The sequence below is a fragment of the Taeniopygia guttata genome, chromosome W (assembly GCF_048771995.1).
Source record: "Taeniopygia guttata chromosome W, bTaeGut7.mat, whole genome shotgun sequence".
In the NCBI taxonomy this organism is placed as follows: Eukaryota; Metazoa; Chordata; class Aves; order Passeriformes; family Estrildidae; genus Taeniopygia; species Taeniopygia guttata.
The window spans coordinates 28,999,685-29,012,832 of record NC_133064.1 but is presented as its reverse complement, the minus strand read 5'-3'; the positions used below and the strand labels follow the sequence as shown (position 1 = coordinate 29,012,832).

At 41.5% G+C, this 13,148-nt stretch overlaps 1 protein-coding gene across 2 annotated transcripts in view; it reads left to right on the top strand.

Moving 5' to 3' along the window:
* The window catches only part of LOC116806878 (mothers against decapentaplegic homolog 4), a 50,511-nt gene that overhangs the window by 15,251 nt on the left and 22,112 nt on the right, over positions 1 to 13,148 (top strand). The window contains exons 6-8 of one of the 2 annotated variants that reach the window (XM_032744682.3): positions 5,126 to 5,245; positions 5,393 to 5,503; positions 7,256 to 7,306. In XM_032744682.3, the coding sequence (XP_032600573.1) occupies positions 5,126 to 5,245; positions 5,393 to 5,503; positions 7,256 to 7,306 (282 nt within the window). The remainder of the gene's footprint in view (positions 1 to 5,125; positions 5,246 to 5,392; positions 5,504 to 7,255; positions 7,307 to 13,148) is intronic. The other variant, XM_032744685.1, reaches the window with a different exon arrangement.

Genomic DNA, 13,148 nt, shown 5'->3' with positions numbered 1-13,148 from the left:
ATAATGATATCGTCAATATATTGTAGATGTTCTGGAGCCTCACCCTTTTCTAGTGCAGTCTGGATCAGTCCATGGCAGATGGTAGGACTGTGCTTCCACCCCTGGGGCAGTCGGTTCCAGGTATACTGCACTCCCCTCCATGTAAAGGCAAACTGAGGCCTGCATTCTGCTGCCAGAGGAGTGGAGAAAAATGCATTTGCAATATCGATAGTGGCGTACCGCTTCGCTGCCTTGGACTCCAGCTCATACTGGAGTTCCAGCATGTCTGGCACAGCAGCACTCAGTGGTGGAGTTACTTCATTCAATGCATGGTAGTCCACTGTCGGTCTCCATTCTCCTTCAGATTTACGCACAGGCCAAATGGGGTTGTTGAAGGGTGAGTGGGTTTTGATGACCACCCCTTGGCTCTCCAGCTCTCATATCATCTTTTGGATGGGAACCACAGCATCTTGAGTTGTTCTATACTGTCAGCGATGCACTGTTGAAGTGGCAATTGGTACCTGTTACTCTTTTCCCTTCAGAAGTCCTACTGTAGATGGATTCTTGGACAGTCCAGGCCAGGTGTTCAATTGCTGGATGCCCTCTGTCACTGCAGCTGCTATCCCAAATGCCCACCTGAGTCCTTTTGGGTCTTTAAAATACCCCCTTCAAAGGTAATCTATGCCCAAAATGCATGGGACCTCTGGGCCAGTCACAATAGGGTGTTTCCTCCATTCATTTCCAGTCAGGCTCACCTCAGCTTCCACGAAGGTAAAGTCCTGTGATCCCCCTGTCACACCAGTGATAGAGACAGATTGTGCCCCTACATGTCTCGATGGGACTAATGTGCATTGTGCACCAGTATCGACCAAAGCCTTATATCTTTGTGGTTCTGATGTGCCAGGCCAGCGAATCCACACAGTCCAGAAAACATGGTTTTCCCTCACCTCTACCTGGCTAGAGGCAGGGCCCCTCTAAGCCTTTTTATCCTTGTTTCCTTGGGAATATGTCTTAAAGGTTCCTTCAAGGAAACCGGACATGTCATCATCATCATCATACATGGCAGTGTGGCTACGGGCAACTGGAGCTAATTTTCTTTTGGTGGAACTTCCTTTCTGTGTCTTGCTTTCATTCAATTCACTCATCCGTTGTTGCAGAGCAGCAGTAGATTTTCCGTCCCATCTCCTCATGTTTTCTCTGCAATCACGCAGGAAAAAACACAGCTCAGCTCGTGGGCTGCACCTTCTCTCCCCATCTGGGGAACATCTGTGTTGGATACCAGGGTCTCTAATTTGTACTGCAGAGATTTGGAGAAGGTCCTCCTTAATATCCTCCCTGAGTCTCTTATGGTTCTCCTCTATCTTATCTTCTAATTTCTGCAGACGTGTTTCCACTGCTGCGATTCTGGCATGTGTTGGGCCATGTACAGCATCTGCATATGCTCAGAGCTTCTTTGCCATATCGAGCATGGTCTCATCCCTCTCATCCCGCTTCATTATTGCTAAAGCAGAAACATATTCATGTGGCCCAAGTCATACAAGTTTTCTCCACATCACAGATGTACATGGTACCAAGTCCAGATTCCTAGTTGTTATGTAATCTGAGAAGGTAATCTCTGCCACTGCCATTTCTCTCAGACGTTGGATCCCTTGTTCTATAGTCTTCCACTGGGTCTGCTGCATATAAAGATCATCTGCACAAAGGTATCTTTGTGCTACACTTTCCAGAACCCATGCCCAGAGGCTGTGAGGGTTAGCCCCCCTCATCATTCCTTGATCAATGACAGGATCATGTGACAGGGATCCCAAATGTCTCACTTCAGTGCCGTCCAGAATTGTATCCTCGCCGGCAGCATCCCAAAGACAGACCAACCAACTAATTATAGACACATCAGGTCGCCGAGTCTAATCCTTTCTTAGGCCACGGAGGTCCTTTAGGGAAAAGGACTCAGTATTGGCCTCTGATCTTGTACCAGTTGCTTTGACTCCCGATTTTATGTCTACAGGCATTGAGGGTTCTTCTCCTGCATCATAATCATCGTCATCCACTGGTCGATCAGTCTTGTCTGTGCAGTTTCCACTTCTTGTGCTAGTAGCAACAGCCATTGGTTGAGGCTTACAGTCTGGTTTAGCTGCTAGCTTAGGCTCGCTGTCTGGTTTAGCTGCTGGCTTCGAGCCTGGGGTGTTGGCTGCAGCCTGGGTGACTGGGATAGCTGCTGATTTATCTCCCTGCCCCCCTTACTCTGTCTGCTGCCCTACAGTATCTAGCAGGGTGCGATAAGCATATGCAAGGGCCCAGCTCACTGCAATGATCTTTTCCTTCTTAGACTTATCATGGCACTTCTCTTTCAGGTACTTCACCACTTCAGCTGGATTCTGAATTTGTTCACATGGAAAGTCCCAGGCTATAGGGTCAGAAAATTCCTTTAAGATTTGGCCCATATCCTCCCATTTCCCACACCACTCAGGATTTCTCACACCCGGGTCTACTCCTGGGTCAGGGGTCTCATGAGCCCCTCTAGAAATCTGAGCCCTCATTCTAGAGAGACTGTAAACTGTATAGAGAAAGCTTACCAGATTAAACACCAGGAAGATGGTCTCTTTAACAGTCAGGGGAAACAGAACATTCTCCAATAGGGATGTAACGGATTCAGAGAAGAAGGAAAGCAAAGGCTGAAAAGCCTCATCCCCTGCTTCTCCTCTAACAAACTGGGGGTACTACCATAACCATGAACTATATATTTCTGGAACAGACTCCAGCACATCCAGCACCTTTATAAATCTCCTGCAAGCCATTACAGCCAAGCCCAATCCAATAGCTATTCTAGTCCGTGCCCTTCTACTGCAAAAACTACGTATTAGGGCCAATACCGGAGCTATTTCAGGCTAAGAAAATAAACCTAGGGACCACAGAGGTATGATGACCTCAGAAAAACCTTGAGACCAGAAACACATGCAGGCCTCCACCCCAAGAGATATTATGAATTCAAATAACATAGCTACTAACTGCTCTATACCAACAAAAAGTAATTGCAATCAAAATACATTTAGAACAGGGTTTTTTCCACTCTCTCAAGCTTCACATTGGGTGCCAAAATATTTGTCTTCGTTTAGGGCAAATTTGGGAGAAAACCTCCAGGAGGAGGCCCCCCCCCCCCTCCCCCAGACAGCAAACCCTCGGCCCCTCCCCCCCACCTGGTTTGGGAAGAATTTCCTTGGAGAGAAGTGGAAAAAAACCTATTTATTTAACAGACAGAAGCACTTCCCGGCACAAAAACAACAAAACCAGATGACAAAATCTCTTTCACTGCTCTGAAGAGATGACAAATTCAGAAAGACCTTCCTGGGAGTGGTCACCCAGTTATCATTCTCCGGCACAGGGGATGGCTGCTGCAGGTCACAAAATGTGGACTCTCTGTGTTTCTCGGTGTTTCCCAGGTCCCAGTCCGGAGCAGGTTTGAATGGTATTCAGGAAAGAGAAAGAAAAACAGTCCAGGAAAAAAAATTGGACTGCCTAGCTAAACTAACTAATAAGCAAAAGCAAGGGCAAAAGCAAAAAGCAGGAGGGAGAGCAAAGTGAAAGCAAGCAAGCAAGCCCTATCCTGTCTCCTAGACACAGACCCTGGGGGGAGGTGAGCCAGCTGATAACAAGACAAAACAAACCTTCAGTTTTCGGAGCCAGTCCTGAAGGCACAGAACATAACATCAAGCATAAACAGAACACATGATTGGGGATACAAGCACCATAAGGTCACCCTAGGACAATAACAAAGGGATATGCTGTAAGGTAGCAGTATTAATATGTTGTAAGGCAATTCTTTAGTGTTCCACAATTGACAAAATGTAACTTCCACTTTTAACTTGATTATTTTTATAATGGCCCACTGTACTGCCAAAGTGACAGACCTAATTAATATTTTCATGAGACTGTGGAAGTGCTGCGTTGAAGTTTTTTGTTATTTTTTTGTGTGTATTTGGTACAAGTGGATGAGTCTGGTTTGCCAACACCAAACCTCACATTTCACTCCAGCAGGACAGTAAAGCACTATGTACGCAGTGTCCTGCAGCCCTAATCTAGGGAAACCATGAAGTTTGGAGGGGTTTCACATACTCATTGTCACTTTAATATCAATTATGTATGAATATGATGAATTTCATGTTATCAAATTTGAATTATGGTGGAATTATGTTTTTATAATGTCTTGAATTTTAGCTGGCAACTTTTTTGTTAAAGCTAATGATGGTTTTGCCAAGCTGAGATGTGGTGTCTGTATTTGTTGCCAGCAGAGGAAAAAGGATAGGCAGTTTAATTGTATTGCTTTTGCACAGCAGTTTATTGTCAATAACTTTTTCTCATCAGTGTTATAATTGTTGGAGCCAAGTGGACAAGGAAAAAAGGCTCATTTTTGGGTTTTAGTTCAAATTCTCAATGTATTAAATTCCACTAGCCCACAACAGTTTGAGTGCAAGTGCGCTTGTGAAACTTCTGATCGGTTTAGTGTTAATGGCTGAGCTGAAGTATTTTAAAATCAAATTCTGTTAACCTGTTCTGAAATAGCTGTAGTTTTACTTTAAAGCTTAGATAATTCCTGAAATACTTACTTGGGAGGAAAAAAGCCCAGCAACTTTCTCAGGAAGGAATCCAGTTATATGTGCAGCTCTATTCAAGAACTATTTCTAGAAATAAAATACCGTTCAGTATGTTTTGGATGAACACAAATGAGTTCTCCGTAGGAATAGTAGTTATAACATGCTGAAAATAAACAACTTATTGGACCTGCTGCTGGCTTGTTTGGATTCACACCAAATGTATTCCAGCTATGTTATTCAGTAAAACCTGACATTTCTTCTTTCAAACTGAAAAATGAGATGTGAACAAAACAAAGATGCACTTGATAAACATGGTTCTTTGCATACTTTTACTCTTTAAAATATCAAGGAGAGTCAAAATTAGTTGATGCAGAGCATTCTTGCTTCAAGTTTCCCTAAGACACTCTGGTGGATGGGAAAAAATACTGAAACCAAACTTATAGGAACTGTGTATTGCAGTGCCCCTAGTTGGGTGTATTTTCCTACCCAGTAGTGCTGAGCTCTTCTTAATTAAAATTTTGGAACGTTCATGAATAGGTAGTGTGTTCTTTTACCAGGTCAACCTACCAGTATATTGACAGGTAGCCATAGTGATGGACTCTTACAGATTGCTTCAGGGCTTCAGCCAGGAACTCAGCAGAATGGGTTTACAGCTCAGCCAGCTACTTACCATCACAGTGAGTATATATATATATATATATGTGTGTGTGCACTCTTTTTAGTTTTCTAAAACCAGTTTCCAAATGTCAGGAGAAATAGAGTATTAGCAATGAGATACAGAAAAAAAAATCCCTTTAAAACCAGCCGCCCCTTTCTTTTTCTAGATAGTACTACAACTTGGACTGGAAGTCGGACAGCAGCCTACACACCTACCATACCTCACCACCAGAATGGCCATCTTCAACATCATCCACCTATGCATCCTGGGCATTACTGTAAGTAGTGCAGATTTCCAGATAATTTAATTTTCAATTTTGTTGAATGGTAGGGGTTCATTTGTGAATTACTCTTTACCTCCAAATACTTTTTTGTTGTTGTTGTTTAATATTGCAGACCTACCATTACTGTGTTTAGTATTTTCTGACAGTTAAGTATAAAAGCAGCAGAGATTAGAAACTCAGATAGCTATACTGATACCATCTATATTATACATGTCTTACTATACCTAACAAAACTAGCATTTCCTTTCTAAACCTCTGTTTTTAAGGCTTTGTAATCCTGTACTAAATATTTCCTTTGCTGAAAGGGAAGTCAATTCAGAATGTGTTATTTGCATATTTTTCTTTCAAATCTTGGAAGTTCTTGGCTGGTTTTATTTTCTGAAAATTTTAAAGTCATGCTAAGCTTTGGAAGACGTGTGTCCACATACCCTAGCCAGTTTAAAAAAACCTTGTGAAAGCTCATGCAGTAAAGTACTTGTCAATAAAGTGGTCTTGCAACAGCCTGATTCATGAGTACATTCAGCACACAAACTTGAATCTCTTGTTTTAAGGTACAGGAGATGGGGAGGAAAAAAGTGATCAAACTGCTAGTGTAAGTGTCTAGCACAGTATATGTATTATAAGAGTATAGTCGGGGAAAAAACCCACTCAAATTAAAGTTTTTCTAAATTTTGTGGCAAAAAGCTAGAACAGTTCTTGGTCTTCTAATATAGTACTTAACCAGATCACTTGTTTGCAGCAGTCATGGTTAGCAGAAGGGAGAATAAACTGTGAGCTGATATTGCAGTGACTTTTCAGCTTGTCTCTATCAAGAAAATTGTGGTTTAGATGCAGTTATTAAGTTTAATTATTTTGGTCTGTTAGGAACCCACTAAATCTGTCATCTAGTTTGTCAGAAATACCAGGATGTAAAAAAACTTTAGTGGTGCTGTATATAATCTATAAATGTTTTTCAGTGCATGTATCTTTCCATAGTTATTATTTATAACTGGCTAGTGGTACTACATAGAGCTTTTCTTGGCTACTGCCATCTCTCATTTCAGAAAGTCACATGTTTTGACACCTCCCAGCATTGTGTTTCTTTTGACATCTTGTTGCAAAAGCTGCTCTTACCTATAATACTATGTTTAAATTTTTCCTCCTTTTTCTCTGCTGCCTGTAAAGGACCCAGTTAATTCATAAAAGACAAGAGACTAAGCTGACTAATACCAAGACTATATTAATTGTAATTTTTTTTCTTAGAAAATTATTTCTCTAGGGCTTCTTTCCATCTTCACTGAGTGTTTCTTATGGTTAAGTCCACAGCATGCTGGGTAACTTGTTTTGTGATTGATGAAACTAATGAAGTGTGGTTTCTGACAGACTTGTATCACCTGCCTCTATACACTGATTCTCTCCTTGCACAACTTGGGGACAGATGTGAAGTCCTATTTCTCTTGCATCTCAATGCTACATATGGTTTCTGTTCTCTCCTGGAGCCGGGTCTGGCTTGAGCAGCATGCAGCCTTTCTTTCTGGGATACTAATGGAGCTCTTTACTCAACTTCCAAATTTTTAGGAAACCTCTAAGAGTGTAATTTTTCTGTGGGCATTTTTATCCCCTGTCAGATTAGGCCAATTGATTCAGAAATTACTGGGATTTATACCATCAGGCATCCTTGCAAGTCTTTTTTTTATAGGAAAACAAGCTAAGTAAGAAAACAATATTTTTCCACATGTAAAACAAATGGCATGTTTTCTTTTAAAGGGCCAGTTCACAACGAACTTGCATTCCAGCCTCCTATATCAAATCATCCTGGTGAGTAAAATCTAACATGTAATGCTAATTTATAACTTTGTGGTTTAAGTTTGATTTTTTTTTTTATCAAGTACTCTGAAATTTGATAGGTATAAATTCCAAATAAGAGGAAGAATTTTGTGATTAGGTCTTGTTTTGAATTTGGACATCTCTTGGAATGGTGACATAGGATGTGAACTGAATTTAATTGAGATGCCTAAGTCAAACATTGCAACCCTCAAGCCCACACTGAGATGGTGCCTACCCTGGAGGTATCAGAACTCTGAATATCCTTGATCCTAAACTTTTCAAGGTGCCTGTAGTTGTACTTTTTGCCTGCTTAGAAATATAATGGAGTTTAGGTCATGCCAAAGTTCTCTTTGATCCATAATCTAGTCCATTGTTACAGCCAGATGCCCTGAAAGATAGATATTGTGCTGCTTAGCATTTTGGTGCTGAAGTTCCTCATTGGATCTTTGCATAAAACTTGTTCTTTCCAAGAGTCTTCATTATTGGTAACAGTTTAGGGAGCCAAGGAGGTTTTGTCTTGTGGTACAGGCTAGCTCTCATGTAGGTACAAGGTGATATTCTGTTTTAAACAACAACAAGGCTGTTGCCTGCATAGGGAGATCTGCATAGTTGAAAGCCTAAAAATTTACCTTGTTTATTAATTGGCTAGCGACTAAATCCATACCAGAAATAAAAATGTTGATAATTGCTGGCTAAACTTAACTGTAGCTGAATTTTATTTCACATTATTTAGTATGTCTCTTTCACTCTATTGATTTCATCCTATTCAGTCCTCAGAGACATGAATATTTATTTGAGGATAAAAAAACTTAATTTAGGCACCTTTGTTTATTGTTTTCTAATAAAACCAGAACAGTTTCTTGAAGCAAATAGGTGTACTGTTGGGTGTGGCTGTTTATAATGAATGAGTACCACTTATAGCAGAGGAAGAGCTCTTCTTCCTGTTGACCTATCAGGCTGTTGTGTTTAGGTCCTACTGCACTAAGTATGTACAGTCATTTCTTGAATGCTTTCAGGGATTGTGACTCCACCACCTCCCTGGACGTACCCATTCCAATGCTTAACTACCCTTTCAGTGAAGAAATTTTCCTTAATATCCAATCTAAACCTCCCCTGGCACAACTTGAGGCAATTTCCTCTTGTCCTATCACCTGTTATTTGAGAGAAGAGACTGACCTCCGCTTGTCTGAAACCTCCTTTCAGGTAGTTGTAGAGAGCGAGGTCTCCCCTGAGCCTCCTTTTCTCCAGGCTAAACATCTCCAGTGCCCTCAGCTACTCCTCTGTCATGGTTTTACGCTGGCGCAATGCCAGTGTCCCCATGAAAATACACCTTCCCAAATAAGTGCTGTGAGATGCGATCAGGAAAAGAGCAGAGAAGGCCCAAGCTTAGAAATAAAGGAGAAAGAACTTTATTAAGCTACTACTCTGATAAAAGACACACACTAAATCCAGAACGAAAACCTTCCAAAACATTCCTCCTTCCCCCAGTCAAACTCCAACAAACCACAGTGAGACACAACTTGGACCCCCAATCAGGTGAACACCCTTCAGATAATCAATACTCAGTCCATCAAGGGAGAGAGGAGTCTCCGCTGTGCCATAGACCCCCCAAGAAACACAATTGCCACCTCTTGTGTTTCCATGTCACACATGGCACTGCCCGGAGAAAATCTGCCAGTGTGACAATCTCCTTTCCATGTCACAGTGCTCTCACCACCGTGCATGGACAGACTGCTCATAGGGTTTTCTTTTCAAGGATGCTTTGCCAATGAAGCGATACGCGGAATAAATAAATAGACTCCATAAGTTGATGTAGTTATGAAGTGGATATGTATGTCAGCGCCCGGCACAAGCGAGATAGCTCTCCAAAAACTTGTGCCCCAAGCCGCAGTCTGTCCCACATCTTTATTCACAGAGGTGTTCCATATGCAATACATTACATAACTTTTCTATGCATATTCAACCCCTGGCCCCGCCTGTCCTCGCCTCTCATGCTAAATAGGTCTATGCCCTTCTGGGCATGCGTGGTTTGCTGCAGTGGTCCCGCGGGGGTCTCTGGTGGTCTTCTGAGGCTGAAAATTGTAGTCTTCCTCTGGATTGAACTTTTGAACTTTCCTCCTCTGCACATGCGCTTTTGGTCCTTTGGTGTCTTATCTGAGTATGTCTGTTAGCCTTGATATGATTGGAGACAGAGGGGTCTCTTTATCTGGGTTCTTTGCATTCCCGGAAACAGAGGGGCCTCCTTGTCCAGGTTCTTTGCATTCCCTGGTCTTCTCTGGTATTGTCTTTTATGCAAGAAGCTTCAAAGATTTACATTTCCCTATGCCCTTTGTACCATGGCAGAGGTTTATTAAAATTCAACAAATGATTCTACAAGCTAAAAGTTAAATTTGTTTTGTTAGCTCGAGTGAACTCCGAAAATCTCTATTTCAGTCTCCCCTTTTCTTAAAATATAGTAAATTCTTTTACTACAGGAATCCTGGTCTAAATTCTGGCCTACTATCATGACAGTTCTCTTTCAGCAGGATTCCATGAGTTCTAGAGGGTGAAGTCAGAATGGCCACGCGTTGTAACATCCTCCAATTCCACATGAGCGTTAAAATAGACATCATTAAACTTATAGTAACTAAAATTAATAAAACTATAATGGGGTGACAGAAAGTGTTCATGATCCCAGTTGCAGTTGGTGACCATCCAAATAATGCATCCCACCAGTTATGACTTGTGTCTTGTTTTACTCTTTGCATTACTCTGTTTATTTCAGTTATGTCATGATGGACAGTTACCAGAGTTCTCTGCCCATTCTTGTGAATCTCTTCTATAATTTTGATTAGATCTTGATGTTTCATTAATTATTTTACCAGGGTTAAATTCATTCCAATAGGCGTGGGTGGTAATTCGTTGTATGTCGTGTAGTTTGATTTTATTAACTGGTGGGATACGACTGGTGCTGAGTATATAAAGTCACACCCAGTAACCCTGATAAAGTTGCAAATACAGAAATTGGAATGATTCTTAATAGATAAGGGGACCTTGTTCGTATTATTTTCTATGACATCACACACAGTCCTTAAACACACACAGCCACGCCTATATACCCTAGTACAGTTTGTGGGTTGGTGTCTGGGTGGATTTCAAAGTGGCAAATGCCTTGGTCAGTGTCAAGGCATACGTCCTGAGCACTAATCAAATTACTCTCACAGATGAATCCCTGTTGTTCCTGAGCAATGCAAGGCTCTAGGTTAATGGTTTGCCATTTCCCTTGGTTTTTCCAGGCCCATACCCTATGTTCTGAGGGGTATAATACTGACTTTTCATGACTTTAACTCTAAGGCAACAATGGGGTGAATAGTGTGAACCGTGGCATTACGTATAGTGAGCACAAAGGCAGTAGCGGTGTTAGTGCTGGGATTATATGTAAATTTTACCATGGTCTACTGAGATTGGAAGTCTTTCTCAAAGTCTGTAGCACTGTCCCAGACAACTTTTCGTACCTCAGTTGGAAACACCCCTTCACTTCTTTCCCTTATGATTAAAGCAGCTGTTGACTGTATCTATAATTGTGCTTGTATACAGCTAAGGGCTAAAGATATGTTCTCTTGTGCCCCTTTTAATGCATCTACTAGTAAGCTATGGTCTTGATCTTCAATGTCTCTCTATCTTGGCAGCACCCTTGAGACTTGCCACTGACTATTTTCCAGTGCTAATATAGATGACTGTAAAGGCTGTTTTAATTTTGTCAGATCGCTAGTTGCTACAGCTAATTTGTTCATTAATATTTCGGAGTCAATCTCATTCAAAACTCCTAACATCCCAGTTAAATCCCTTCGCATTCTATCTTGGATGTGTACTTGTTTTTGTAGCCACTTTGTCTATCCTTTGAAGGATGACCTTAGGAAGGGGGAGCAAGCTGGCTGAACTGTCGAGATATTAGTTTGCATTAACAGTTCAACATGTTTAAGGGACCATTCTGGGTTAAAAAACAGTTTTTGTTGACCCGTATTCCTTATAACATATGGGCTGATTTCATAAATTTTGGGTTTAAGATTAAATGGCATATTTTGGGTTTGTGCTTGAGTGCTGGAGTGGGTTGTAACAGGCTGGGCTATAGCATTTATTGTAAATTTGAAAGACAGCCCAATAGTGTTGCGGGCTCAGAGGCAAACCACGTCAACAGTTTGTCTTAATTTGAAGTTGTACCAACAGTCTAATTCACTTGGATGATTGCAAATCTTTTGGCGCTTATTTACACTGATTTGGGTTACTTTATTGTGGGTAGTCCCATTAATCATTCGACACCCTATCTTAATTGCCTCTCCTATGGTTCCTTGAAGTGACCACAACCTCTGTCTTTGCCACTGCTGCTTTGTATATATTTGGTTACTGTGCATGACCAGAGTTGTTAGATTTAAACCTTCTAAATCGGAAGGTTTCCCCATAGATCTAGTGTATTGAGTAAAGGTTTGGGACCAAAGCCATTTAGCATTGCTCTGACTAGGAATACCTTCTAATTGTTGGATTATAGCAATGATTGTAAACAACAGCAAAAGTCCCTACCCACCATGATACATTCATTTTGTCCGAGTAAGTTTTAGTTTCAGTTCACCATCAACTGGTGTTATTCTCCAAGTGGCTTCTGGAGCTTTCTTAACACGGCTGTGGTGGATCTACGTGTTTTGTTCTTTAATCTTGATTGCAGTGAAGGTAGTAAGGAGCACTTGGTATGATCCCTCCCATTGTGGTTCCAGGGCCTTCTCTGTAAGAGACTTAACATATACATAGTCTCCAGGTTGTACGTCATGTACTGGTGCATCGAGCTTCGCACCCTGAGTTCTGGCCACATATTTCTCGATTGTTCCAAGTTGTTTATTTAGAACAATCATATAGGAGGTTAGTGATACGTCTTGGGCAGACGTTGTCTTCTGCACCCCATATGGTCTCCCATAAAGCAATTCAAAAGGACTCAGCTTTTCTTTGGTCCTGGGTTTGGTTCAAATCCGCAGTAGTGCTAGTGGGAAGGATTGAGACTACGACAAATTAGCCTCTTGTCTCAGTCATACAATTTATTGTTTGATTAAATGATTTATTTTTTCTACCTGACCACTTGATTGTGGGTTATATGGGGTGTGAAGTTCCCAGTCTATGCCCAAGTATTGGCTAACCCGTTGCACTAATTTTGCGATAAAATGTGGTCCTCTATCTGAGGAGATTGTGGCCGGGACTCCAAAGCGTGGTATGATTTCCTGTACCAATACCTTAGTTACATCCCGAGCTTTAGAAGTCCTGGTGGGAAATGCTTCTGGCCATCCTGAAAAGGTATCTGTTTACACCAGTAAAAACTTATACCCCCCTTTTCTTGGCAATTCCGTGAAATCAATCTGCCATTGTTGTCCTGGCCCATGGCCCTTCCCAATCTGGCTAAGTTTTGGTTTGGGAATATTCTTGGGGTTGGTCTGGCGGCAAAGGTCACATTGTCGAGTCACTTGAGTGATAGTGGCTCATAAATGTCTAGCTATGATCCTTTCATTTAGATATTTATATAGAGCATCAATTCCCCAATGTGTTTTCTGGTGCTCCTCCCTTATTAGGGACCATAATAAATAGGAGGGTATGACTAATTTTCCTTCTATGGGGGCCCATCCTCCTTGGTTATAATCTCCTTTTTGCTCCTGGATCAATTTTTTGTCTAATTTGTTGTATTTTGGCTTACCTTCAAGGGAAATCTGCCTGTCTGGAATAAGGGCCGCCTCAGTTATTACCTCAATTTTTGCCGCTTCTTTTGCTTCCCTATCCGCCAGCTCGTTCCCTTCTTCCAATTCTGAGTTTATCTTCT